The following is a 27,329-nucleotide window of genomic DNA, read 5'->3' on the forward strand; positions in this document are numbered from 1 at the left end:
GGTTTGGGGTCCTCAGAGCAAGGACGCTGAGGGGCTGGAGGGGGTCCAGAGAAGGGCAAGAAAGGTGGGAAGGGTCTGGAGCAGAGGGCTGGGGAGGGGCAGCTGAGGCAGAGCTCATTGCTCTCTGCAGCTCCCTGAGAGGAGGCTGCAGCCAGCTGGGGCTGGGCTCTGCTCCCTGGGCTTAGGGGACAGGAGAGGAACTGGCCTGGGATTGTGCCAGGGGAGGCTTAGGTTGGAGAGGAGGAAGAATTCCTTTACTGGTGGAGTGGTCAGGGCTGGAGGTGTCCAAGAATGGTGTGGCCATGGCACTGGGGGCCAGGGTTTGGTGCCCAGGGTGGGGCTGGGTCGCTGCTTGGTCTGGATGACCTTGGAGGCCTTTGCCAACCCAAACAGTTTTGTGATTCTGTGAGTGATCCAGCACAGGGCAGATGCCTTTGGGACCCCACAGCTTGTGCCATGCATCCACCCCCACTGGCTCTGAAGCCAGCTCCCACCTGGAGCAGCCTCAGCCCACCTCACACTCCATGCTCCCGGGGCACAGGGGTGGGCAGTGCCCTCTCTCTGGGTAGGACTGCTGGGAGCTGAGGGGTTTGCCAGCCACATGGCAATGCCAGAAGCAGAGAGATCTCTCTGGGAGCTGCTCTGGTGAGGGGCCTGGAGCACAGCCCTGTGAGGAGAGGCTGAGGGAGCTGGGGGGGTGCAGCAGGCGGCAGAGGAGCCTCAGGGCAGAGCTGATTGCTGCCTGCAGGGAGGCTGTAGCCAGGTGGGGTGGGCAGTGCCCTGTCTCAGGGTAGGACTACTAGGAGCTGAGGGTTCTGCCAGCCCTATGACAATGCCCAGAGCTGTCACAGTTGCCTCCTGTGTGCAGGGTGTGTGGAAGAGACAGGCTGCAGCTGCGGGATGAAGGACAGGAGGGAGCTCCCAGCTTGACACAGCCACGTGCTGGTTTATTTGGATCGAAAACTCAGAGCCCAGCGAGTCCCAAGGCCCCAGGGACAACCTGCCTGGGACACAGTGGGTTTGGAGGAGACTGCCCTCAGGACCTTCCCTTCCCCTTTGCCGGTGTCACCAGGAATTTGGCTGCACAGAGGTGAGGGACACCTCCTGTCCCCACCCGCGGGTGGATGTGGTGGCACCCAGCTCTTGGCTCATGGCTTTGGGACACACACAGAGACTCTGCGTTGCAGGGAGGGCTGGTGGAGACCCAACAGGATCGTGGTGGGGAGAGGAGACCGAGTGAGAGCAGTTTGCAGAGGAGGTTCTTAGTGGGATGGGCGAGGAATCGTTTCTGCCCGGGGGCACAGGAGTGTCAGGTGAACCAGGCAGGGTTAGAGGAGGAGCCCATGTGCACCCCACACACCAGTGCCACTGCGACACCTGACAGGAGGTGCCTCAGCTGGGAAGGAGGTGCCTCAGCTGGGAAGGAGATGCCTCAGCTGGGAAGGAGGTGCCTCAGGTGGGAAGGAGGTGCCTCAGCTGGGAAGGAGGTGCCTCAGCTGGGAAGGAGGTGCCTCAGCTGGGAAGGAGGTGCCTCAGCTGGGAAGGAGGTGCCTCAGCTGGAAAGGAGGTGCCTCAGCTGGGAAGGAGATGCCTCAGCTGGGAAGGAGGTGCCTCAGCTGGGAAGGAGATGCCTCAGCTGGGAAGGAGGTGCCTCAGCTGGGAAGGAGGTACCTCAGCTGGGAAGGAGATGCCTCAGCTGGGAAGGAGGTGCCTCAGCTGGGAAGGAGATGCCTCAGCTGGGAAGGAGGTGCCTCAGGTGGGAAGGAGGTGCCTCAGGTGGGAAGGAGGTGCCTCAGGTGGGAAGGAGGTGCCTCAGCTGGAAAGGAGGTGCCTCAGCTGGAAAGGAGGTGCCTCAGGTGGGAAGAGCAAAGCCAGCGATGGAGCAGACTTCAGTAGCGAGGAGTCCTCTGAGCTGGTGGTCGGAGGGCAGCTTTGGCACTGCCTACTGCCGGGCTAGAAGGATGTGAGGAGGGAGAAGCCTGCTGGCAGCAAGGACTGACTGAGGAGGTGGCAGGGACAGATCCCGAGCAGCCCTCCCGGGGCCGGCAGGCAGCAGCCTCACAAAGCCTTCTCCCGGAGGAAGCAGCGTGGGGAAGCCTTTGGTGCCCGCGCTGGAAGGGTGGCAGGGCTGTGTTTGCCTCCTCCAGTGCAGCTGGGTGCTGGGGCTGACAGACAAGGGATGGAGAGCAGGGGATGAAGGCTGTGACGAGCAGGAGCCAGCAATGATGTCCCTGCCCCACGACGTCGGATGGGTTGGACAAGGCTTCTACAACAACTCATCTAAACAAGATACATTCAGCAGCCACGGCAAGTTGCTGTGCTTGGAAGGGTTCTGCTTGTTTTCCTTTCCCTCCCCAGCTTCAAGCAGCAGGGCAGGGTAAGCCACCAGCTCCAGGGCACAGCTGTGTCTTTACTTTGTGACTTGATGGATGGCATGAGCCAGGTACCCTACGTTGCTCGAGGTCACTCCTGCCACCGAGATCCGTCCGTCCTTTGTCATGTAGATGGAGAACTCCTTGGTCAGCCGGTCCACCTGGGGTGCAGAGCAGATGTTAACCACTGCCCTGCCCTCAGCAAGGCTTTGGACACTGCCTCCCATAACCTCCCTGCGAGCAAGCTCAGGAGGGGGTGGGATGGAAGAGCAGGCAGTGAGATGGGTTAGGAACTGGTTACACAACAGAGGGCAAAGAGTGGTGGTCAATGGTGCCAAGGCCAGGCACCCCCCTGGGATCAGTGCTGGGTCCAGGCCTGTTTAACACCTTTGTCAATGCCACTGATGAGGGCACAGACAGACAGACAGCTCAGCAGGTTTGCTGATGATACCAAACTGGGAGGCTGGGCTGCGACACCTGGAGGCTGAGAGGCTTGGACAGGCTGAGAGCTGGGCAGAGAGGAACCTGGGGAGGTTCAGCAGGGATCAGTGCAGAGTCCTGCACCTGGGGAGGGATGAGACCTGCAGCAGCACAGGCTGGGAGGTGCCTGCTGGAGAGCAGCCCCAAAGAGAGGGACCTGGGAGTGTCCTGCTGGGCACCGAGTTCTGGCACAGCAATGTGCCCTGGGGGCCAGGAAGGCCAATGGGGCCCTGGGGGGCATTGAGAGTGTGGGCAGCAGATGGAGGGAGGTTCTCCTGCCCCTCTGCTCTGCCCTGCTGAGGCCACAGCTGGACTATTGCATCGAGTTCTGGGCTGCCCAGTTCAGGAAGGACAGGGATGTGCTGGAGAGAGGCCAAGGGAGGGCTGCAAGGATGCTGCAGGGACTGCGGCACTGCCTGGTGAGGAGAGGCTGAGAGCCCTGGGGCTGAGTCTGCAGGGGAGAAGGCTGAGAGGGGACCTGAGCAGTGCCTGTCAGTGCCTGAGGGCTGGGGGTCAGGAGGGGAGGCACAGGGACAGCCTCTGCTCACCTGTGCCCTGGCACAGGACAAGGGCAAGGGATGGCAACTGCAGCACAGGAAGCTGCCCCTTGACAGGAGGAAGAACTTCTTGAGTGGAAGGGTCCCAGAGCCTGGCACAGGCTGCCCAGAGAGGCTGTGGAGTCTCCTCTGGAGCCTTTCCAGCCCTGCCTGGATGTGTTCCTGTGCCACCTCTGCTGGATCCTCTGGCAGGGAGTTGGAGTCAAAGACCTTCAGAGCTCCCTTCCAAGCCCTAACATCCTGTGACCCTGAGTGCAAATGTGCCCAAGCTTGCCTGAACTGGATGCAAACAGGGAGCCAGCAGAGGCAGAACTGCAGCTGACAGACCCCAAGAGATGCTGCCCAGCTCTCAGGCAGCAAGCAAACCCTCAGCCAGGAGCCACCTTGCACCTCGAAATGGCACCAAGTGACTATGGCCACATCTGAATCCAACCTCCAGAGGCACAGCAAGGAAGCAGAGCAGGATGTAAATCCCCCTGAGCTCCGCTGCTGAGGGCTTGGAGGATGCTCCAGGCTGGTTGGGGCACCTGCAGTCAGGCTTCTGCTGACCAGGAGGGCAGAGGACACTGTGAGAGCACAGTGGCAGTGGTTACCTGCTCAGGCTTCAGCCCTGTGAAGCAGAACATGCCAATCTGGTCGGTGATGTGCTGCCAGTTGTGGGAGGAGCCTTCTTTCTTCAGGTTGGACACCAGCTGGGTCCTCATGCTGATGATCCTGTCAGCCATGCTCTTCACCTCCACCAGCCTGGCAGAGCAACCCAGGAGCTGCTCAGACCCCAGCAGTGCTCCCCTCACACACCAACCGCCTGCAGCTGACCCTCTCTGCCTGGCAGAAGGTCCTCATGTGCCCACAGCATGAGGGCATGCAGGTGAAAGATCAGGGAGCATCAACTGCCAGCTCCGGCTGAGGAGCTGCTTCTGTCTCAAGCTGTGCCAGGGGAGGTCTAGGCTGGATGCCAGGAGGAAGTTGTTGGCAGAGAGAGTGATTGGCACTGGCATGGGCTGCCCAGGGAGGTGGTGGAGTGGCCGTGGCTGGAGGGGTTGAAGCCAAGGCTGGTTGGGCAGGGCTGGGTGCTAGGTTGGCACTGAGTGCCATGCTCTGGTTGTTTGGGCAGGGCTGGGTGCTAGGTTGGCACTGAGTGCCATGGTGTGGTTGTTTGGGCAGGGCTGGGTGCTAGGTTGGCACTGAGTGCCATGCTCTGGTTGGTTGGGCAGGGCTGGGTGCTAGGTTGGCCCTGAGTGCCATGCTCTGGTTGGTTGGGCAGGGCTGGGTGCTAGGTTGGCACTGAGTGCCATGGTGTGGTTGTTTGGGCAGGGCTGGGTGCTAGGTTGGCACTGAGTGCCATGGTGTGGTTGTTTGGGCAGGGCTGGGTGCTAGGTTGGCACTGAGTGCCATGGCCTGGATGGTTGGGCAGGGCTGGGTGCTAGGTTGGCACCGAGTGCCATGCGCTGGTTGGTTGGGCAGGGCTGGGTGCTAGGTTGGCACTGAGTGCCATGGTGTGGTTGGTTGGGCAGGGCTGGGTGCTAGGCTGGCACTGAGTGCCATGGTGTGGTTGGTTGGGCAGGGCTGGGTGCTAGGTTGGCACTGAGTGCCATGGTGTGGTTGATTGGGCAGGGCTGGGTGCTAGGTTGGCACTGAGTGCCATGCTCTGGTTGGCTGGGCAGGGCTGGGTGCTAGGTTGGCACTGAGTGCCATGGTGTGGTTGGTTGGGCAGGGCTGGGTGCTAGGTTGGCACTGAGTGCCATGGTGTGGTTGGTTGGGCAGGGCTGGGTGTTAGGTTGGCACTGAGTGCCATGGTGTGGTTGTTTGGGCAGGGCTGGGTGCTAGGTTGGCCCTGAGTGCCATGGTGTGGTTGGTTGGGCAGGGCTGGGTGCTAGGTTGGCACTGAGTGCCATGCTCTGGTTGGTTGGGCAGGGCTGGGTGCTAGGTTGGCACTGAGTGCCATGCTCTGGTTGGTTGGGCAGGGCTGGGTGCTAGGCTGGCACTCAGTGCCATGCTCTGATTGGCTGGGCAGGGCGGGAGCTCTCTCCCAGGCTGTCTCCGTGCCCAGCCGGGGCTGGCTCTTACCACTCCTGGCGCAGGTCGGGCGTGTTGAGGATGGTGGAGGCGATGCGGGCGCCGTTCAGGGGCGGGTTGGAGTACATGGGGCGGATCAGGATCTTCAGCTGCGACTCCACCCGCTTGGCCTCCTCGGCGTCGCTGCAGATGACGGTGAAGGCGCCCGCACGCTCGCCTGGCAGAGGGGCAGTCAGCTCCCGGGCACGGCTCAGCCCAGTGCCGCCCGGCTCGGGCACAGCCCTGCCCTCTGGGAGGGTCTGCACCAGCTCCCAGCCGCCAGTGTGGCAGAGCCCAGCTGGAGGACTGGGTACAGGTCTGGGCTCCCAGGCTCAGGAGGGGCAGGGAAGTGCTGGGCATGCAGGAGTGAGGATGTTGTCCTCCTCCTCCTCCTCTCCTCTGCCCTAGAGAGGCCACATCTGGGCTCAGCCCTGGGCTCCCCAGCTCAGGAGGGACAGGGGGGGAGGTGTGTGTGTGGGGGGTTAATCTGCCTGGCACTCAGCTGATGGTAACAAATGGAGAAGGACCTCAGGAAGGTCAAAAAGAGCCAAGTGTGGAGTCCTGCACTGGAGCAGCAACAACCTCCTGCAGCAGGACAGGTTGAGGAGGTGACCTCTGCCCCACAGGGAAGGCCCTGGGGGTGCTGGGGGACAGGAGGGTCCCCAGGGGGCTGCAAGGATGCCTCATGGCCAGGAGGACCCCGGGGGTCTTCTGGAGGGCATTCAGAGGAGTGTGGGCAGCAGCTCAAGGAGGGGGCTCCTGCCCCTCTCTGCTCTGCCCTGGGGAGGCCACATCTGGAGGACTGTGCCCAGGTCTGGGCTGCTCAGCTCAGGAGGGGCAGGGAAGTGCTGGGGAGAGGGCAGGGCAGGCTGCAGAGCTGCTGAGGGGCCTGGAGCAGCTCTGGCAGCAGCAGAGGCTGAGAGCCCTGGGGCTGAGAGCCTGCAGCAGAGCAGTCCCAGAGGGCAGCTGAGCAGTGCCCAGCAAGGGCTGAAGGAGCTGTGGGGGGCAGGAGGCTGGGGCCAGACTCTGCTCAGTGGTGCCCAGGGCCAGGCCAAGGGGCAGAGGGCACAAAGTGGCACCCAGGAGGCTCCATGTGAGCAGCAGGAGAAAGCTGTTTGGTGTGAGGCTGCTGGAGCCTGGAGCAGGCTGCCCAGAGAGGCTGTGGAGCCTCCTCTGCACAGCTTCCAACCCCCCCTGGGCACTGTGCTGCTGGGCAGGCTGCTGTGGGTGCCCTGCTGGGGCAGGAGGTTGGGTGGGTGATCCCCAGCTGCCTCTTCCCCCCAATACTGCGCTGGCGCTGAGCACAGGCGGCAGAGCAGACAGGGACTGGTAACCCCTAGGGGCAGCCTGGTGCCAGCAGCAGCAGCAGCAGCAGCAGCAGCGTGGCTGCAGGCCCTGGCACCCCCTGTGCCCTACTCACCATACAGCCCCATGTTCTTGGCATAGGACTGGGAGAGGAGCACGTTGATGCCCTGCTCGATGAAGTGGCGCACGGCCCAGGCGTCGCGGTCGATGTCCCCGCTGGCAAAGCCCTGGTAGGCCATGTCAAAGTACACCAGCAGGTTCCGTTTCTGCCAGCAGAGAGGGCACAGAGTGTCACAGCAGAGCAGGGCACTGGGTGAAGAGAGCCATGCAGGCAGGCAGCAGCCTGCTTGCCCACAGCGCTGCTCGCCCACAGCTACCCTGCAGCAGCTCTGCTCTCAGCGGTGCCCAGCTCCATCCTGCCTCCAGCTCTGCTGGCCCCAGCACAAGCAGGGCACAGAGGAGGGCACAGAGGTGGTGCCAGGGCTGGAGCAGCTCTGCTGTGGGCACTGCTGAGGGAGCTGGAGGGGTGCAGCCTGCAGAGGAGAAGGCTCCAGGGGCAGCTCAGAGCTGCTGCCAGGGCCTGAAGGGAGCCTGCAGGGAGGCTGCAGAGAGCCTTTGGCTGAGGGGGGCTGAGGCAGGCCAAGGGGCAATGGTTTGGAGCTGAGGCAGAGCAGGCTGAGAGTGGAGCTGGGGAAGGAGTTGTGCAGTGTGAGGGAGGTGAGAGCCTGGCACAGGCTGCCCAGGGAGGCTGTGGCTGCCTCCTGCCTGGAGGTGCTCAAGGCCAGGCAGGTCTAGCTGAGAGGTGTCCCTGCCCATGCTGGGGAGGTTGGAGTAGATGAGCTCTGAGGTCCCTTCCCCCCTGAGCCATGCTGCGATTCTAAGACCACACCAGGGCAGTTATGGGATGTGCAGCCTGGCCCAGAGTGCAGCAGGGAGCTGAGCAGGGATTCATTACTCCAGCTCAGGGTCTCCTGTGTTACCAGTTGCCAGGAAAACCTCCTGGGCATTTTGCTGGTGCCCTCAGGCAGATAACCCAACCACACTGCCCCTTGGTCAGGAGACACCACAGACATCTGTGAGGCCCCAGAGGCCACTTTGGGATCTACCAGTTCTCAGGCATCCCCAAAACCAAAGTTCAGTGGCTACAGCAGCTAGGAAGAAGAGGAGAAGGATGAAGGAAGAACCTGCCCCCCTCTTTTCTCCAGCCAACCCTTGTGAGAGGACAGCAGGCACAAGGAAGATTTCCCTTCCAGCATTTGGAACACAGCAGCAGCAGGAGCTCCCCTGCAGAGCATTGGGAGCAGAGCAGCAGCAGCAGGAGCTCCCCTGCAGAGCATTGGGAGCACAGCAGCAGCAGCAGGAGCTCCCCTGCAGAGCATTGGGAGCACAGCAGCAGCAGCAGGAGCTCCCCTGCAGAGCATTTGGAACACAGCAGCAGGAGCTCCCCTGCAGAGCATTGGGAGCACAGCAGCAGCAGCAGGAGCTCCCCTGCAGAGCATTTGGAACACAGCAGCAGGAGCTCCCCTGCAGAGCATTTGGAACACAGCAGCAGGAGCTCCCCTGCAGAGCATTTGGAACACAGCAGCAGCAGGAGCTCCCAGCAGAGCATTGGGAGCACAGCAGCAGCAGGAGCTCCCAGCAGAGCATTGGGAGCACAGCAGCAGCAGCAGGAGCTCCCAGCAGAGCATTGGGAGCACAGCAGCAGCAGCAGGAGCTCCCAGCAGAGCATTGGGAGCACAGCAGCAGCAGCAGGAGCTCCCAGCAGAGCATTGGGAGCACAGCAGCAGCAGCAGGAGCTCCCAGCAGAGCATTAGGAGCACAGCAGCAGCAGCAGGAGCTCCCAGCAGAGCATTGGGAGCACAGCAGCAGCAGGAGCTCCCAGCAGAGCATTAGGAGCACAGCAGCAGCAGGAGCTCCCAGCAGAGCATTGGGAGCAGAGCAGCAGCAGGAGCTCCCAGCAGAGCATTGGGAGCACAGCAGCAGGAGCTCCCAGCAGAGCATTAGGAGCACAGCAGCAGCAGCAGGAGCTCCCAGCAGAGCATTGGGAGCACAGCAGCAGCAGCAGGAGCTCCCCTGCAGCTGTCGCAGCTCTCTCCTGCAACCCTACTGCTCTCCTCTCGGGGCTCCCTCCCCCAGCTTGCTGGGAAGGGGCCAGCAGAAAGGCTGGTGGTCAGCTGAATGCTTCCTGGGTGCAAGTGCCTGGCTCCTGCCTCCAGGGCAGGAACATGACACCCGGGCTGGCTCCGAAGGAGAGAGTCCCCTTTAGACAGCAGAGGCCAGACACCACCCGCCAAAGCCTTTACCCCTAGGGGCCACTCTGCTGCTCACCTTCACCGTGGCTGCCAGCTCCTTCCACTGCTCCTGCCGAGGGTCCACCCCGGTGGGGTTGTGGGCACAGGCATGCAGGAGGATGATGCTCTTCTCTGGAATCCTCTGAGGAAGGTGGGACAGAGGAGTCAACGAACACACAGCCTCTGAGCACGCTCCTGGGCGGCTCCCGGACAGCCCAGCTGGGCTCTGCCAGGCTGCAGCCAGCCCTGTTTCACCTACAGCATGACAACCCAGCCGGCCCCGTGTCCCCTCTTTGCTTCCAGGCAACTCACAGCGATGTCATCCATGGCTCCAGAGAAGTCCAGGCTGCAGGTCTTGGGGTCGTAGTAGCGGTAGGACTGCAGCTGCATGCCGGCGTCGCGGAAGATGGGCGTGTGGTTGCCCCAGGACGGCTTGGGGAGGTACACGTCCCGCCCAGCCTTGAAGAAGCGTTGCTGATGGAGAGGCCGAAGGAGTGGTCAGAGAGGGGGAGTGGATGCAGGCAGCCAGACCAGCGCCAGGACTCAGCTCACATCTCCTCTCCTTTCCCCACCGGCCCAGGACTCACCAAGAAGTTGGCTCCGATTCGCAGAGATCCAGTGCCAGAGATGCCCTGCACGGTGACATACTGCAAGGCACAGACATGGCCCGGGTCAGAGCAGCCCCGGAGGGCACCACAGCAAAGCCCAGCCCCAGGAGGGGACCACAGCAAAGCCCAGCCCCAGCAGGGACCACAGCAGAGCCCAGCCCCGGAGGGCACCACAGCAAAGCCCAGCCCCAGCAGGGACCACAGCAAAGCCCAGCCCCAGGAGGGCACCACAGCAAAGCCCAGCCCCGGAGGGGACCACAGCAAAGCCCAGCCCCAGGAGGGCACCACAGCAAAGCCCAGCCCCAGGAGGGCACCACAGCAAAGCCCAGCCCCAGGAGGGGACCACAGCAAAGCCCAGCCCCAGGAGGGCACCACAGCAAAGCCCAGCCCCGGAGGGCACCACAGCAAAGCCCAGCCCCAGCAGGGACCACAGCAAAGCCCAGCCCCAGGAGGGCACCACAGCAAAGCCCAGCCCCGGAGGGGACCACAGCAAAGCCCAGCCCCAGGAGGGCACCACAGCAAAGCCCAGCCCCAGGAGGGCACCACAGCAAAGCCCAGCCCCAGGAGGGCACCACAGCAAAGCCCAGCCCCAGGAGGGGACCACAGCAAAGCCCAGCCCCAGCAGGGACCACAGCAGAGCCCAGCCCCGGAGGGCACCACAGCAAAGCCCAGCCCCAGCAGGGACCACAGCAAAGCCCAGCCCCAGGAGGGCACCACAGCAAAGCCCAGCCCCGGAGGGGACCACAGCAAAGCCCAGCCCCAGGAGGGCACCACAGCAAAGCCCAGCCCCAGGAGGGCACCACAGCAAAGCCCAGCCCCGGAGGGGACCACAGCAAAGCCCAGCCCCAGGAGGGCACCACAGCAAAGCCCAGCCCCAGGAGGGCACCACAGCAAAGCCCAGCCCCGGAGGGGACCACAGCAAAGCCCAGCCCCGGAGGGGACCAAAGCAAAGCCCAGCCCCAGGAGGGCACCACAGCAAAGCCCAGCCCCAGGAGGGCACCACAGCAAAGCCCAGCCCCGGAGGGCACCACAGCAGAGCCCAGCCCCAGGAGGGGACCACAGCAAAGCCCAGCCCCAGCAGGGACCACAGCAAAGCCCAGCCCCAGGAGGGGACCACAGCAAAGCCCAGCCCCAGCAGGGACCACAGCAAAGCCCAGCCTCAGGAGGGACCACAGCAAAGCCCAGCCCCAGCAGGGACCACAGCAAAGCCCAGCCCCAGGAGGGGACCACAGCAAAGCCCAGCCCCAGCAGGGACCACAGCAAAGCCCAGCCTCAGGAGGGACCACAGCAAAGCCCAGCCCCAGCAGGGACCACAGCAAAGCCCAGCCTCAGGAGGGACCACAGCAAAGCCCAGCCCCAGCAGGGACCACAGCAAAGCCCAGCCTCAGGAGGGACCAAAGCAAAGCCCAGCCCCAGCAGGGACCACAGCAAAGCCCAGCCCCAGCAGGGACCACAGCAAAGCCCAGCCCCAGAGGGGACCAAAGCAAAGCCCAGCCCCAGCAGGGACCAAAGCAAAGCCCAGCCCCAGGAGGGAGCAAAGCAAAGCCCAGCCTCAGGAGGGACCACAGCAAAGCCCAGCCTCAGGAGGGACCAAAGCAAAGCCCAGCCCCAGCAGGGACCACAGCAAAGCCCAGCCCCAGAGGGGACCACAGCAAAGCCCAGCCTCAGGAGGGACCACAGCAAAGCCCAGCCTCAGGAGGGACCAAAGCAAAGCCCAGCCCCAGGAGGGACCACAGCAAAGCCCAGCCCCAGAGGGGACCACAGCAAAGCCCAGCCCCAGGACGGACCAAAGCCAAGCCCCCTGCATTGGCACTGCCACCCACATCCCACCCACACAGGGACGTGAGGGCTGGGGGGGCACTGCGTGGGCCAGCAACTCCAGCGGCAGGGCAGGCAGCTGGCACCCCTGGCAAGGTCAGAGCCTCTCCTCAGGAAGGGCTATTTCAGCCCAGCCTTCAGGAGCAGCCTGCAGCTCAGAGGCAGAAGTGCCCCTGAAAGACCTTCCACCCGTGCTGGGTGTCCCCATGGGGACTGTGCAGGGGGCAGCAGTGCCCTCCCTGCCTGCCAGCTGGCTCCTTACCCGGCCGCTCTTGAAAGCTTCACTCTTCTCCCCCAGAGCCAGCTCTGCAGAAGCCCTGGTGAAGTCTGCCAGCCCCCCGATGGGCAGGTACTCCTTGTCCAGCTTCTTGGCTGCCATCATGGCCTCGGCCTGGGGAGGAGACACAGACTCAGCAGGGGAGGCAGCTGCAGGTCGCTGCCCTGCTCCAGAGGGGCAAAGCTTTGCTTAACATCACTGAATCACAGAACCAGGCAGGCTGAAGAGAGCTCCGAGCTGAGCCAGCCCAGCCTGGCACCCAGCCCTGCCCCACCAACCACACCATGGCACTCAGTGCCAGCCTAGCACCCAGCCCTGCCCAACCAACCACACCATGGCACTCAGTGCCAACCTAGCACCCAGCCCTGCCCAAACAACCACACCATGGCACTCAGTGCCAACCTAGCACCCAGCCCTGCCCAAACAACCACACCAGGGCACTCAGTGCCAACCTAGCACCCAGCCCTGCCCAACCAACCACACCATGGCACTCAGTGCCAACCTAGCACCCAGCCCTGCCCCACCAACCACACCATGGCACTCAGTGCCAACCTAGCACCCAGCCCTGTCCCACCAACCATACCATGGCACTCAGTGCCAACCTAGCACCCAGCCCTGCCCAAACAACCACACCATGGCACTCAGTGCCAACCTAGCACCCAGCCCTGCCCAAACAACCACACCATGGCACTCAGTGCCAACCTAGCACCCAGCCCTGCCCAAACAACCACACCATGGCACTCAGTGCCAACCTAGCACCCAGCCCTGCCCAACCAACCACACCATGGCACTCAGTGCCCAGCCAGCCTTGGCTCCAACCCCTCCAGCCACGGCCACTCCACCACCTCCCTGGGCAGCCCATGCCAGTGCCAATCACTCTCTCTGCCAGCAGCTTCCTCCTCACAGCCAGCCCACACCTGCCCTGCCACAGCTTCAGCCTGGGGCCCCTTCTGCTGCTGCTGCCTGCCTGGCACCAGAGCCCAACCCCACCTGGCTACAGCCTCCCTGCAGGCAGCTGCAGGCAGCAATCAGCTCTGCCCTGAGCCTCCTCTGCTGCAGCCTGCACCCCCCCAGCTCCCTCAGCCTCTCCTCACAGGGCTGTGCTCCAGGCCCCTCCCCAGCCTTGCTGCCCTTCTCTCAGCACCTTCCAGCACCTCAGCAGCTCTCTGCAATTCAGGAGCCCACAGCTGCACACAGCACTCCAGGGCTGGCCTGAGCAGGGCTGGGCACAGGGGCACAAGAACCTCCCTTCTCCTGCTGCCCACACTGCTCCTCAGCCAGCCCAGGATGCCACTGGCTCTGCTGCCCACCTGGGCACACTGCTGCCTCCTCTGCAGCTGCTCTCTCACAGCACCCCCAGGGCCCTCTCTGCCTGCCTGCTCTCAGCCCCTCTGGCCCCAGCCTGCACTGCTGCTTGGGGCTGCTGTGGCCAAAGTGCACAACCTGCCCTTGGCCTTCTTCACTCTCATCCCCTTGGCCTCTGCCCACCCATGAAGCCTGCCCAGGTCCCTCTGCCAGGCTCTGCTGCCCTCCAACAGCTCCACAGCTGCTCCTGGCTTGCTGCCATCTGCAGCCTCACTGCTGCTGGACTCAATGCCCTCATCAGTTTCCCTTCAGAGGAGCTGCCTCTGCCCTGCTGCCTCTGCCCTGCTCCCTCTGCTTCACTGCTTCTCCTTCTTTGCCTGTGTCTCACTGCTCCTGGCCAGTGTGTTCTGCTCTGCCTGGTGCTTCAGACCAGCTTGGCCCTGATGCTTTGGGCTTGAGCTGCCTGCAAGCTGCAGTGCCTCAGTTCCCCAGGAGAAGCCATTGCAGTGCCTCAGGCCCTGGCAAGCAGTGCCACTGCCATGCTGCTCCTGCACAGCTGCCAGAGATGCTGCTGCACCTCTGCAAACCTCCCTGCCCAGAGGGACCAGGATCAGCTCAGACATCCTCTGCCTCTTGCCCAGCACCCTGGGAACATCTGGAAGCCTCTCAAGGGCTGAGCAGTTCCAACCCTGCCACAGAGGGGCCAGGGACTGCCTGGAGATTGCTCCTGCCCTGCACTGAGTGGCACAGAGCTGCCCTGGGGCTCCAGGCTGCCTCCCTGTCAGTGAGGCAAAGCCATTCTGTGGCCAAACCTTTCCTGCTTTCTAAGTCTCCTCCCTGAGTGCACTGCCCAGGAGCAGCCTTGGGAAGGGTTTCCCCACTCAATTAGCACCCAAAGGCAACTCATTTGCATAGAGCTGTGGGCAGGGCTTGGGGGTAATTACATTGACTGCCTCCTTTACGTCTCCTGCCCCCTTAACTGCCCCAGCCCCATCACTCTGACCTCATCCTCCCTGTGCCAAGCAGCCCAGCCAGGGTGTGCCAGCTGCCAACCATTTCACAGCCTGTTTCCAGCCCCCTGGCCCCAAAAGGCTCCATAATCCCCTGGAGGGCAGTGGCCACCTCCAGCTCCCTGCAGTGGAGTTTTAGCCTGGCTTAGGGGGAAACTGGTTCCCAGGGCTCAGCACAATTGCTAAGGCTAATCCAGCAGGGGCACAGCTCCAGCCCCTGTGTGGAGCTCAGGCAGCAGCAGCCTGCCCAGGAAACACCAGAGGACTCCTGGGCTGCAGGGCACAGTGAGGCTTGGCCTGGCTGGGAGGAGGACAAGCATGGCCTGGTTTATCCCTCACTGCTGAACAGCTCTGCTGTGTCTCTGCAGCTGTAGCTGCCCTAAGGGAGATGCCCAGGAGCAGGGCTCTGCTCAGACAGAAACAAGGAGACTTCTAAGGCCTTGGCTGACAGCTCCACAGCTGGCACTGGGCTGGAAGGGACCCTCTGAGGGCATCCTCTGCAACCCCCTGCAGGCAGCAGGGACAGCTCCAGCCAGAGCAGGCTGCACAGGGACACAGCCAGGCTGAGCCTGGAGGTCTCCATCGACAGAGCCTCAAGCACCTCCCTGGGCAGCCTGTGCCAGGCTCTCCCCACCCTCCCTGGACACAACTCCCTCCTGATGCCAACCTAACTCTGCCCTGCTCCAGCTCCAAACCATTGCCCTCAGCCTGTGCCCACAGCCCCTTCTGAGCAGTCCCTCCCCAGCCTGCCTGCAGCTCCCCTGCAGGTGTTGAACTGCAGCTCTCAGCTCTCCCTGCAGCCTTCTCCTCCCCAGGCTGCACAGCCCCAACCCTGCCAGCCTGTGCCCACAGCAGAGCTTCTCCAGCAGCCTCTCAGCATCTCGGTGGCCTCTCTCTGGACCCATCTCTCTCTCTGGTGCTGGGTCCCCACATCTGCCCCAGCCCTGCAGCTGAGCTCTCCCCAGAGCACAGCAGAGGGGCAGGATCTCCTCTCTCCACCTCTGCCCACCCTGCTGTGGATGCAGCCCAGGCTGCCCTTGGCCTTCTGTGCTGCCAGTGCCCACTGCTGCCTCCTGCCCAGCCTCTCCCCCCCAGCACCCCCAAGCCCTTCTCTGCAGGCTGCTCTCAAGCTCACCCAGCAGCCTGCACTGCTGCCCAGGGCTGCTCAGGTGCAGGACCTTGCCCTTGGCCTTACTGACCCTGCTGAGATTCTCCTCTGCCTCCTCTCCAGCCTGCCCAGGGCACCCTGGGTGGCTGTGGGGCTCCATGAGCTGCAGCTGCTGCAGTGACTCACTTGGGTCTCAGTGGACCCAAACAGGGACAGAGGGAAAGGGGAGGTGGTTCTGTAAGTTCTGCTGCTCACCTTTGTGCCTCCTTCACCTCCCTGCCCCTGCTGCCTTCAGCTGTGCCCGGCAGACCCTGGCTGGCCCTGCAGTGCCTGGGGCAGGCTCCAGCCCCGGGGCAGCATTCCTGCTCTGCCAATGTTTGCTGGCCCTGAGGTGGCTTTCCCCTGGCTGCAGAGCTTTGCAAGGCTGCTGTGGCTCTTCAGCAGCAGCAGCCAGGACTGAATCTTGCCCCAGAGGAGAGGAACTCACTTCCAGTTGCTGCCCCCTGCCAGGCACAGGCAAGTGAGAGGGTGAGGCTGAGTCAGGCTGCTCAGAGCTGTCTGCAGTCCCAGCCCCAGGATCCCAGCACGGTTGGGCTTGGGAGGGACCTCTGGAGCTCACCCACTCCAAGCCCCTGCCCCAGCAGGGCACCCACAGCAGCCTGCCCAGCAGCACAGTGCCCAGGGCGGGTTGGAAGCTCTGCAGAGACTCCACAGCCTCTCTGGGCAGCCTGCTCCAGGCTCCAGCAGCCTCACACCAAACAGCTTTCTCCTCCTGCTCACATGGAGCCTCCTGGGTGCCACTTTGTGCCCTCTGCCCCTTGGCCTGTGCCTGGGCACCACTGAGCAGAGTCTGGCCCCAGGCTCTTGCCCCCCACAGCTCCTTCAGCCCTTGCTGGGCACTGCTCAGCTGCCCTCTGGGGCTGCTCTGCTGCAGGCTCTCAGCCCCAGGGCTCTCAGCCTCTGCTGCTCCCAGAGCTGCTCCAGGCCCCTCAGCAGCTCTGCAGCCTGCCCTGGCCTCTCCCCAGCACTTCTCTGTCCCTCCTGAGCTGAGCAGCCCAGACCTGGGCACAGTCCTCCAGCTGTGGCCTCCCCAGGGCAGAGCAGAGAGGGGCAGGAGCCCCCTCCTTGAGCTGCTGCCCACACTCCTCTGAATGCCCTCCAGAAGACCCCTGGGGTCCTCCTGGCCATGAGGCATCCTTGCTGCCCCCTGGGGACCCTCCTGTCCCCCAGCACCCCCAGGGCCTTCCCTGTGGAGCAGAGGTCACCTCCTCAACCTGTCCTGCTGCAGGAGGTTGTTGCTGCTCCAGGCCTCCATCACCCTCACACCAAACAGCTTTCTCCTCCTGCTCACATGGAGCCTCCTGGGTGCCACTTTGTGCCCACTGCCCCTTGGCCTGGCCCTGGGCACCGTGGAGCAGAATCTGTGCCCATCCCCTTGCCCACCGCAGCGGCTGCAGCTCTTGCTGAGCACCCCCGGGGCAGTGCCAGGCTGCAGAGGCTGCCCCTGCCCCCTGCCGGCGCCTGGCAGCCCGCCCGGGCGGTGCCAGGCTGCAGAGGCTGCCCCTGCCCCCTGCCGGCCCGCCCGGGCAGTGCCAGGCTGCAGAGGCTGCCCCCGCCCCCTGCCGGCGCCTGGCACCCCGCCGGGCACACCTTGCGCATGCAGCTGAGCACGTAGGGCTTGCCGTTGTCGTCCCGGTAGGCTCCCACCCCCAGGTTCATCTTCTTAGCGTTGCTGTCGCGTTTGTAAGCTTCTGTCACCCCCAGGATGGGGTCGGGGGGACCCATCTCCACGTGGGACCACCAGGAGCTGAAAGAGGGCAGAGAGGGAGAGCAGGGATTAGGCTTGGCAAAAGGGCAAGGCTGGCAGCAGGGGAGAGACAACCTCCGGGGCAAGCCTGGGCTGCAGAGCAGTGGGAAAGGGAGCAGCAGAGCAGGGGGAAGCAGCCAGGGGACAACAGAGCCCCAGAGCCATCACCCAGGGCTGTGTTTTAAGTTGAAGAGCAGGCAGGGAGCTGCAGTGCTCTGTGGCTGGAGATAACTCAGGTTGGATGTAACTGAGCCCTGAGACAACCTCCAGGGCAAGCTTGGTCTTCAGAGCAGTGGGAAAGGGAGCAGCAGAGCAGGGGGAAGCAGCCAGGGGATAATAACCCCCCAGAGCCATCACCCAGGGCTGTGTTTCATGTGCAAGAGCAGGCAGGGAGCTGCAGTGCTCTGTGGCTGGGGGTAACTGAGCCCTGGGACAACCTCCAGACCAAGTCTGGGCTGCAGAGCAGTGGAAAAGGGAGCAGCAGAGCAGGGGGAAGCAGCCAGGGGACAACAAAGCCCCAGAGCCATCACCCAGGGCTGTTTCATGTGGAAGAATGACTGCAGTGCTCTGTGGCTGGAGATAACTGAGCCTTGGGACAACCTCCAGGCCAAGCTTGGTCTGCAGAGCAGTGGGAAAGGGAGCAGCAGAGCACAGGGGATCAGCCAGAGGATAATACCCCCCCAGAGCCATCACCCAGGGCTGTGTTTCATGTTGAAGAGCAGGCAGGGAGCAAGCTTGGGCTGCAGAGCAGTGGGAAAGGGAGCAGCAGAGCAGGGGGAAGCAGCCAGGGGACAACAGAGCCCCAGAGCCATCACCCAGGGCTGTGTTTCATGTGCAAGAGCAGGCAGGGAGCTGCAGTGCTCTGTGGCTGGGGGTAACTCAGCTTGGAGGTAACTGAGCCCTGGGACAACCCCCAGACCAAGCCTGGGCTGCAGAGCAGTGGGAAAGGGAGCAGCAGAGCAGGGGGAAGCAGCCAGAGGATAATAACCCCCCCAGAGCCATCACCCAGGGCTGTGTTTCATGTGCAAGAGCAGGCAGGGAGCTGCAGTCCTCTGTGGCTGGAGATAACTCAGGTTGGATGTAACTGAGCCCTGGGACAACCTTCAGGGCAAGCCTGGGCTGCAGAGCAGTGGGAAAGGGAGCAGCAGAGCAGGGGGAAGCAGCCAGGGGACAACAGAGCCCCAGAGCCATCACCCAGGGCTGTGTTTCATGTGCAAGAGCAGGCAGGGAGCTGCAGTGCTCTGTGGCTGGGGGTAACTGAGCCCTGGGACAACCTTCAGGCCAAGCCTGGGCTGCAGAGCAGTGGGAAAGAGAATCAGCCAGGGGACAACAAAGCCACCCCAAATCTATGACCTCTCTGGCCAAGCATCATTTGCCTCCCACCAATGCACTGCACCAGCAGCTGCTTTGCTTCCCACCACTGCACTGCACCAGCAGCTGCTTTGCTTCCCACCACTGCACTGCACCAGCAGCTGCTTTGCTTCCCACCACTGCACTGCACCAGCAGCTGCTTTGCTTCCCATCACTGCACTGCACCAGGAGCTGCTTTGCTTCCCACCACTGCACTGCACCAGCAGCTGCTTTGCTTCCCATCACTGCACTGCACCAGCAGCTGCTTTGCTTCCCACCACTGCACTGCACCAGCAGCTGCTTTGCTTCCCACCACTGCACTGCACCAGCAGCTGCTTTGCTTCCCACCACTGCACTGCACCAGCAGCTGCTTTGCTTCCCACCACTGCACTGCACCAGCAGCTGCTTTGCTTCCCACCACTGCACTGCACCAGCAGCTGCTTTGCTTCCCACCACTGCACTGCACCAGCAGCTGCTTTGCTTCCCACCACTGCACTGCACCAGGAGCTGCTTTGCTTCCCACCACTGCACTGCACCAGCAGCTGCTTTGCTTCCCACCACTGCACTGCACCAGCAGCTGCTTTGCTTCCCACCACTGCACTGCACCAGCAGCTGCTTTGCTTCCCACCACTGCACTGCACCAGCAGCTGCTTTGCTTCCCACCACTGCACTGCACCAGCAGCTGCTTTGCTTCCCACCACTGCACTGCACCAGCAGCTGCTTTGCTTCCCACCACTGCACTGCACCAGCAGCTGCTTTGCTTCCCACCACTGCACTGCACCAGCAGCTGCTTTGCTTCCCACCACTGCACTGCACCAGCAGCTGCTTTGATTCCCACCACTGCACTGCACCAGCAGCTGCTTTGCCTCCCACCACTGCACTGCACCAGGAGCTGCTTTGCTTCCCACCACTGCACTGCACCAGGAGCTGCTTTGCTTCCCACCACTGCACTGCACCAGGAGCTGCTTTGCTTCCCACCACTGCACTGCATCAGGAGCTGCTTTGCTTCCCACCACTGCACTGCATCAGGAGCTGCTTTGCTTCCCACTGCTCTGCAAGGCTCCTGCCCTCTCTGCCCTGTTGCTAGGACATGCTGCACCCAGACAGAGCCCTTTGAATGTCAAGGGTAGGCTACAGCCTGCTATAAAAAGAAACCTGTGGCTGTCTCCTTTGCCCACAGCCTCTGCCCAGCCCATGCCAAGGCTCTGCAGATGGTGCAGGAGAAGCAGCATGGGGGGGTATGAGGGGGGTTAATCTGGCTGGCACCTCAGGAAGGTCAGAAAGAGCCAAGTGTGGAGTCCTGCACTGGAGCAGCAACAACCTCCTGCAGCAGGACAGGTTGAGGAGGTGACCTCTGCTCCACAGGGAAGGCCCTGGGGGTGCTGGGGGGGAGAGGCTGGGCAGGAGGCAGCAGTGGGCACTGGCAGCACAGAAGGCCAGGGGCAGCCTGGGCTGCACCCACAGCAGCGTGGGCAGAGGTGGAGAGAGGAGATCCTGCCCCTCTGCTCTGCTCTGCTCTGCTCTGGGGAGACCTCAGCTGCAGGGCTGGGGCAGATGTGGGGACCCCAGCACCAGAGAGAGAGATGGGTCCAGAGAGAGGCCACCAAGATGATCAGAGAGGGTCCAGAGGAGGCCACCAAGACGCTGAGAGGCTGCTGGAGCAGCTCTGCTGTGGGCACAGGCTGGCAGAGTTGGGGCTGTGCAGCCTGGAGAGGAGAAGGCTGCAGGGAGAGCTGAGAGCTGCAGTTCAGTACCTGCAGGGGAGCTGCAGGCAGGCTGGGGAGGGACTGCTCAGAAGGGGCTGTGGGCACAGGCTGAGGGCAATGGTTTGGAGCTGGAGCAGGGCAGAGTTAGGTTGGCATCAGGAGGGAGTTGTGCCCAGGGAGGGTGGGGAGAGCCTGGCACAGGCTGCCCAGGGAGGTGCTTGAGGCTCTGTCGATGGAGACCTCCAGGTTCAGCCTGGCTGTGTCCCTGTGCAGCCTGCTCTGGCTGGAGCTGTCCCTGCTGCCTGCAGGGGGGTTGCAGAGGATGCCCTCAGAGGGTCCCTTCCAGCCCAGTGCCAGCTGTGAATCATTTCCTCACCTCAGGCTCAGCTCCCACCCCTCTCAGGACAGCAATTCCCAACAACAATCCTGCACTTATCCTCTCAGGAGGCTCTGGGGGGAAAACAGGGGCAGCAAATCCCCCCCCCCGGGCAGAGCCACCTCGGGCAGTTTATAAATGGCAGCAGTGCTCAGCAGCCTCTGGACCACAAACAAGTCAGACTGCCCCAGCAGGGGATCAGCTCAGCGAGGAGGATGAGTCAGTCGGGACAGAAAGCTGCTGCAGGAGCAGGCAGCATGGAATGGGGCTCGGGAATGACTCCTCCAACGCCTGCCTGGCAGCAGGAGGGGTGGAGGAAGAGGAAGACTCTGCAGAGTGTGAGTGGCTCTGTGGTTTTTACTCCCCCCCCAGGGCCCTTCTGGCAGAGCTCAGCCACTGCTCCTTCTTCTTCCTGGGCTTTGCACCAAGCAGCTTAGGGTGGTTTGGGGACTTAGGTCCCAATCCTGCCAGCACTTAAGCAGCTCACTGAGCTCTAATACACTGCTGCTGATCCTGCAGGCATCCACCTAAGCCACAGCAGCCCAGCAGCGAGGTGCTCTGCTCTGAGCCTGGCCTTACAGCAGCCCAAGGCAGCCAAGGGGAGCTTTAGGACTGATTTTCCCCTGGACTCAGCCTGAGGGGCAAAGCAAACTCCTCTGCTGTGCCCAGAGGTGAGGTTACAGGGGACAGGAGACACTGAACCAGAGTCAATCAGGCTGGAAGAGAGCTCCAGGCTCTGCCAGTCCAACCTAGCACCCAGCCCTGCCCAACCAACCACACCATGGCACTCAGTGCCAACCTAGCACCCAGCCCTGCCCAACCAACCAGAGCATGGCACTCAGTGCCAACCTAGCACCCAGCCCTGCCCAACCAACCACACCATGGCACTAAGTGCCAACCTAGCACCCAGCCCTGCCCAACCAACCACACCATGGCACTCAGTGCCAACCTAGCACCCAGCCCTGCCCAAACAACCACACCATGGCACTCAGTGCCCAACCTAGCACCCAGCCCTGCCCAAACAACCACACCATGGCACTCAGTGCCAACCTAGCACCCAGCCCTGCCCAACCAACCACACCATGGCACTCAGTGCCCAGCCAGCCTTGGCTCCAACCCCTCCAGCCACGGCCACTCCACCACCTCCCTGGGCAGCCCATGCCAGTGCCAATCACTCTCTCTGCCAGCAGCTTCCTCCTCACAGCCAGCCCACACCTGCCCTGACACAGCTTCAGCCTGGGGCCCCTTCTGCTGCTGCTGCCTGCCTGGCACCAGAGCCCAACCCCACCTGGCTACAGCCTCCCTGCAGGCAGCTGCAGGCAGCAATCAGCTCTGCCCTGAGGCTCCTCTGCTGCAGCCTGCACCCCCCCAGCTCCCTCAGCCTCTCCTCACAGGGCTGTGCTCCAGGCCCCTCCCCAGCCTTGCTGCCCTTCTCTCAGCACCTTCCAGCACCTCAGCAGCTCTCTGCAATTCAGGACCCAGCAGAGGGGTGGCCTGAGCAGTGCTGGGCAGCCTGCAGGCAGAGCAGGGTACCCAGGGCACAGAGAGGCCATCCTTGCTGCACAGGGCTTTGGGAGAAGAGACCTTAGATAGGATGGTTTGGGTTGGAAGGGACCTTAACAAATGATCCAGTGCCAACCTCCTGCCATGGCCTGGGACACTTCCTGCTAGGTCACACTGCTCAAGGCCTCATCCAACCTGGCTTTGTCCACTTCCAGGCTTGGAGCTTCCACAACTTCTCTGGGCAACCTGTGCCAGTGCCTCAGCACCCTGCTGGGGCAAGAACTTCCTCCTCTTGTCTCATCTAAATCCAGCTGCTTCCAGGCTGAAGCCATCCCCCCTCACCCCATCACTCCATGCCTTTGCCAGAAGCCTCTCTCCTGCTCCCCTGCAGCCCACTTCAACTACTGGAAGGCTGCTCTAAGCCTCCTCTTCTCCAGCCTAAACCACCCCAGCTCCCCAGCCTGTCTCCACAGCAGCCCTCTCATCACCTCCTTGGAGTCCTCTGGCCCCAAGGGAGCTGAAGCCACAAGTCCTAACACCTCCCCAGCCCACAGCACTGCCACCTTCTTGTCTCAGCACTGTGCTCTGTTTTATTTTGAGCCATGCAATAAAGGTCAGGGTTATAAACAGCACAGCCTGCAGAGCATCGTGGGGCAGGAAGGGAAGCTGAACTGCCTGAGGGACAGCAAAGAAAGCAGCTCCTCCAGCTGCACAAACACAGCAGCCCCAGAGGAGGAGCTGAGATGCTGAGGAGATGGTGTCCAGCTTCTTCCCAGGCTGCTCTTCTCAGGCCCTTTAAAGCAAGCATAGGTGGGACAGAGAAAGGGAGGAAAATCCTCCAGGAGCTGCCAGAAAGTAGCCAAAGCCTTTCAGAATGCCTGTGGAGCTCCTGGCCCAAGCTGCAGAGAGCCAAGAGTGAGCTGCTGGGCTCATGGCAGGCTCAGGAAGGTTTTTTGCCCCAGGTGAGTGAGCAGCTCTGACTCCAGTGAAGGTTTCCAGCTGCTCCCCCAGTGACAGTCAGGGAAGGTACTGGACCTGGGGCTGGTTAGCCTGGAGAGAAGATCCAGAGGGGATCTGATCAATGTCTGTAGAGTCCTCCCTCTGCTCTGCCCTGCTGGGGCCACAGCTGGAATACTGCATCCAGTTCAGGGCTGCCCAGTTCAGGAGGGACAGGGATCTGCTGGAGAGAGGCTGCAAGGATGCTGCAGGGGCTGCAGCACTGCCTGGTGAGGAGAGGCTGAGAGCCCTGGGGCTGAGTCTGCAGGGGAGAAGACTGAGAGGGGACCTGAGCAGTGCCTGTCAGTGCCTGAGGGCTGGGGGTCAGGAGGGGAGGCACAGGGACAGCCTCTGCTCACCTGTGCCCTGGCACAGGACAAAGGCAAGGGATGGCAACTGCAGCACAGGAAGCTGCACCTCAACAGGAGAAAGAACTTCTTGAGTGTGAGGGTCCCAGAGCCTGGCACAGGCTGCCCAGAGAGGTTGTGGAGTCTCCTTCCCTGGAGCCTTTCCAGCCCTGCCTGGATGTGTTCCTGTGCCACCTGTGCTGGATTCTCTGCTCCTGCTCTGGCAGGGGTGGGACTTGGAAGCTCTCCAGAGCTCCCTTCCCACCCCTGACACCCTGTGGCCTTCAAAGCCTCTGCCAAAGAGGCAGCTCTGCCAGCTGGAGCGGAGCAGAGAGGGGCTGAGGGTGCCAGTGCCTGGCTGGGCAGCACTGCTGAAGCCAATACTGACCTAAGCCCCACGCCCGCGGGCTGCTGCCTGCCTACCGCAGCCTTGCAAGCCCAAACGTTCAGCTGTGGAAAGCTTCCCACCCAGCAAAGCACTTCAGCAGCTGCCTCCTGATGCAGCACTTAGCCCCTCAGATAGCATCAGTGCGCCCAAAGGGCAGCTCTTAACCACTTCGTGTCTCTGCAGCTGCCTCCAAAAGCCCATCCCCAGCTCAGGGTGGTGGGAACAGCTCTGAGCACTACCTCCCCAACCGGCCCAGGGCAGGCAGCTGAAGGAACACAAAGGGATAAAGGTGAAGGAACACAAAGGGATAGATGAAGGAAGATAAGGGAAGGCAAAGGGATAAAGATGAAGGAACAAAGGGATAGATGAAGAAAGATAAGGGAAGGCAAAGGGATAAAGATGAAGGAACACAAAGGGGATAGATGAAGGAAGATAAGGGAAGGCAAAGGGATAAAGATGAAGGAACACAAAGGGATAGATGAAGGAAGATAAGGGAAGGCAAAGGGATAAAGATGAAGGAACACAAAGGGATAGATGAAGGAAGATAAGGGAAGGCAAAGGGATAAAGGTGAAGGAACAAAGGGATAGATGAAGAAAGATAAGGGAAGGCAAAGGGATAAAGGTGAAGGAACAAAGGGATAGATGAAGAAAGATAAGGGAACACAAAGGGATAAAGGTGAAGGAACACAAAGGGATAGATGAAGGAAGATAAGGGAACACGAAGGGATAAAGGTGAAGGAACACAAAGGGATAAAGGTGAAGGAACACAAGGGGATAGATGAAGGAAGATAAGGGAAGACAAAGGGATAAAGATAAGGGAACACAAAGGGATAGATGAAGGAAGATAAGGGAACACAAAGGGATAAAGGTGAAGGAACATGAAGGGATAGATGAAGGAAGATAAGGGAACACGAAGGGATAAAGGTGAAGGAACACAAAGGGATAAAGGTGAAGGAACACAAAGGGATAAAGGTGAAGGAACACAAGGGGATAGATGAAGGAAGATAAGGGAAGACAAAGGGATAAAGATAAGGGAACACAAAGGGATAGATGAAGGAAGATAAGGGAACACAAAGGGATAAAGGTGATGGAACACGAAGGGATAGATGAAGGAAGGTAAGGGAACACAAAGGGATAAAGGTGATGGAACACGAAGGGATAGATGAAGGAAGGTAAGGGAACAGGAAGGGATAAAGGTGAAGGAACACAAAGGGATAAAGGTGAAGGAACACAAGGGGATAGATGAAGGAAGATAAGGGAACACGAAGGGATAAAGGTGAAGGAACACAAAGGGATAAAGGTGAAGGAACACAAAGGGATAAAGGTGAAGGAAGATAAGGGAACAGGAAGGGATAAAGGTGAAGGAACACAAAGGGATAAAGGTGAAGGAACACAAGGGGATAGATGAAGGAAGATAAGGGAACACGAAGGGATAAAGGTGAAGGAACACAAAGGGATAAAGGTGAAGGAACACAAAGGGATAGATGAAGGAAGATAAGGGAACATGAAGGGATAAAGGTGAAGGAACACAAAGGGATAAAGGTGAAGGAACACAAAGGGATAGATGAAGGAAGATAAGGGAACAGGAAGGGATAAAGGTGAAGGAACACGAAGGGATAGATGAAGGAAGATAAGGGAACACAAAGGGATAGATGAAGAAAGATAAGGGAACACAAAGGGATAAAGGTGAAGGAACATGAAGGGATAGATGAAGGAAGATAAGGGAACAGGAAGGGATAAAGGTGAAGGAACACAAAGGGATAGATGAAGGAAGATAGGGGAACACAAAGGGACGAAGATAAGGGAACACAAAGAGATAGATGAAGGAAGATAAGGGAACACGAAGGGCTAAAGGTGAAGGAACACAAAGGGATAGATGAAGGAAGATAAGGGAACATGAAGGGATAGATGAAGAAAGATAAGGGAACACAAAGGGATAAAGGTGAAGGAACACAAGGGGATAGATGAAGGAAGATAAGGAACACAAAGGGATAAAGGTGAAGGAACACAAAGGGATAGATGAAGGAAGATAAGGGAAGGCAAAGGGATAAAGGTGAAGGAACACAAAGGGATAGATGAAGGAAGATAAGGGAACACAAAGGGATAAAGGTGAAGGAACACAAAGGGATAGATGAAGGAAGATAAGGGAACAGGAAGGGATAAAGGTGAAGGAACACAAAGGGATAGATGAAGGAAGATCAGGGAACATGAAGGGATAAAGGTGAAGGAACACAAAGGGATAAAGGTGAAGGAACACAAAGGGATAGATGAAGGAAGATAAGGGAACATGAAGGGATAAAGGTGAAGGAACACAAAGGGATAAAGGTGAAGGAACACAAGGGGATAGATGAAGAAAGATAGGGGAACACAAAGGGATAAAGGTGAAGGAAGATAGGGGAACATGAAGGGATAAAGGTGAAGGAACACAAAGGGATAGATGAAGGAAGATAAGGGAACACAAAGGGATAAAGGTGAAGGAACACAAAGGGATAGATGAAGGAAGATAAGGGAACACAAAGGGATAAAGGTGAAGGAACACAAAGGGATAGATGAAGGAAGATAAGGGAACATGAAGGGATAAAGGTGAAGGAACACAAAGGGATAAAGGTGAAGGAACACAAAGGGATAGATGAAGGAAGATAAGGGAACACAAAGGGATGAAGATAAGGGAACACAAAGAGATAGATGAAGGAAGATAAGGGAACACGAAGGGATAAAGGTGAAGGAACACAAAGGGATAAAGGTGAAGGAACACAAGGGGCCAATGCTGCCTGGGATCCGCGGGAGCAGAGCTGCCCCTGGGGAGCTGTGCAGACGCCAGGGTGCTCAGAGCCCCTCTCCTCTGACCCGGGCTCCACGTGGCCCTTCAGCCTGCTGCAGCAGAAGCTGGAGGGAGGCAAAGCTGCCTCCTTTCCAGCCCAAGGGCAGGAAGCACAGGTCCATAGCAGCTGCTCCTCCTCCACAAGTGCTGGGGAGAGCAAGGACGTGAGGGGCCCTGCTTACTGCCCAGGGTTAATCAGTACCTGCCAGGCTGTTTATGTGCTGAAGGGGGAACAGATCCCTGCTTTCCTGCTTCAGCATGGCCTGGGAGCTGATCCATAAAGCCTCCCCAGCTGGCACGGATCAGGAGTCAAAGAACTCTGCTGAGCAGCAAGACCTTGGCCAAATCCCTCTGCAGGCTTCTGGAGCTGCCCCCAGCACTCTGTGCCCTGGGCTGTGTGGGGCTGCTCCGGTGCTGGGCAGAGCTCCAGCTGTGCCCAGGAGCCTTCTACACATGGAATCGTGGAACCAGGCAGGCTGGAAGAGAGCTCCAAGCTCTGCCAGTCCAACCCAGCACCCAGCCCTAGCCAAGCAACCAGAGCATGGCATTCAGTGCCAACCTAGCACCCAGCCCTGCCCAACCAACCACACCATGGCACTCAGTGCCAACCTAGCACCCAGCCATAGTCAAGCAACCAGAGCATGGCATTCAGTGCCAACCTAGCACCCAGCCCTAGCCAAGCAACCAGAGCATGGCATTCAGTGCCAACCTAGCACCCAGCCATAGTCAAGCAACCAGAGCATGGCACTCAGTGCCAACCTAGCACCCAGCCCTAGCCAAGCAACCAGAGCATGGCATTCAGTGCCAACCTAGCACCCAGCCCTGCCCAACCAACCACACCATGGCACT

The 27,329-nt window shown here is 60.7% G+C and overlaps 1 protein-coding gene across 1 annotated transcript in view; it reads right to left on the reverse strand.

Annotated features, from left to right (window-relative positions):
- Positions 1 to 926: 926 nt before the first annotated feature.
- Positions 927 to 27,329, reverse strand: part of GOT2 (glutamic-oxaloacetic transaminase 2) — a 29,062-nt gene continuing 2,659 nt past the window's right edge. The window contains exons 2-10 of the mRNA XM_064160607.1: positions 16,837 to 16,993; positions 11,749 to 11,877; positions 9,648 to 9,707; positions 9,373 to 9,534; positions 9,098 to 9,202; positions 6,885 to 7,035; positions 5,477 to 5,642; positions 4,003 to 4,153; positions 927 to 2,533 (exon numbers count right to left, since the gene is read on the reverse strand). Of these exons, the coding sequence (XP_064016677.1) occupies positions 2,411 to 2,533; positions 4,003 to 4,153; positions 5,477 to 5,642; positions 6,885 to 7,035; positions 9,098 to 9,202; positions 9,373 to 9,534; positions 9,648 to 9,707; positions 11,749 to 11,877; positions 16,837 to 16,993 (1,204 nt within the window). The 3' untranslated portion in view covers positions 927 to 2,410. The remainder of the gene's footprint in view (positions 2,534 to 4,002; positions 4,154 to 5,476; positions 5,643 to 6,884; positions 7,036 to 9,097; positions 9,203 to 9,372; positions 9,535 to 9,647; positions 9,708 to 11,748; positions 11,878 to 16,836; positions 16,994 to 27,329) is intronic.

The sequence above is a fragment of the Pogoniulus pusillus genome, chromosome 20 (assembly GCF_015220805.1).
Source record: "Pogoniulus pusillus isolate bPogPus1 chromosome 20, bPogPus1.pri, whole genome shotgun sequence".
Classification (NCBI taxonomy): Eukaryota; Metazoa; Chordata; class Aves; order Piciformes; family Lybiidae; genus Pogoniulus; species Pogoniulus pusillus.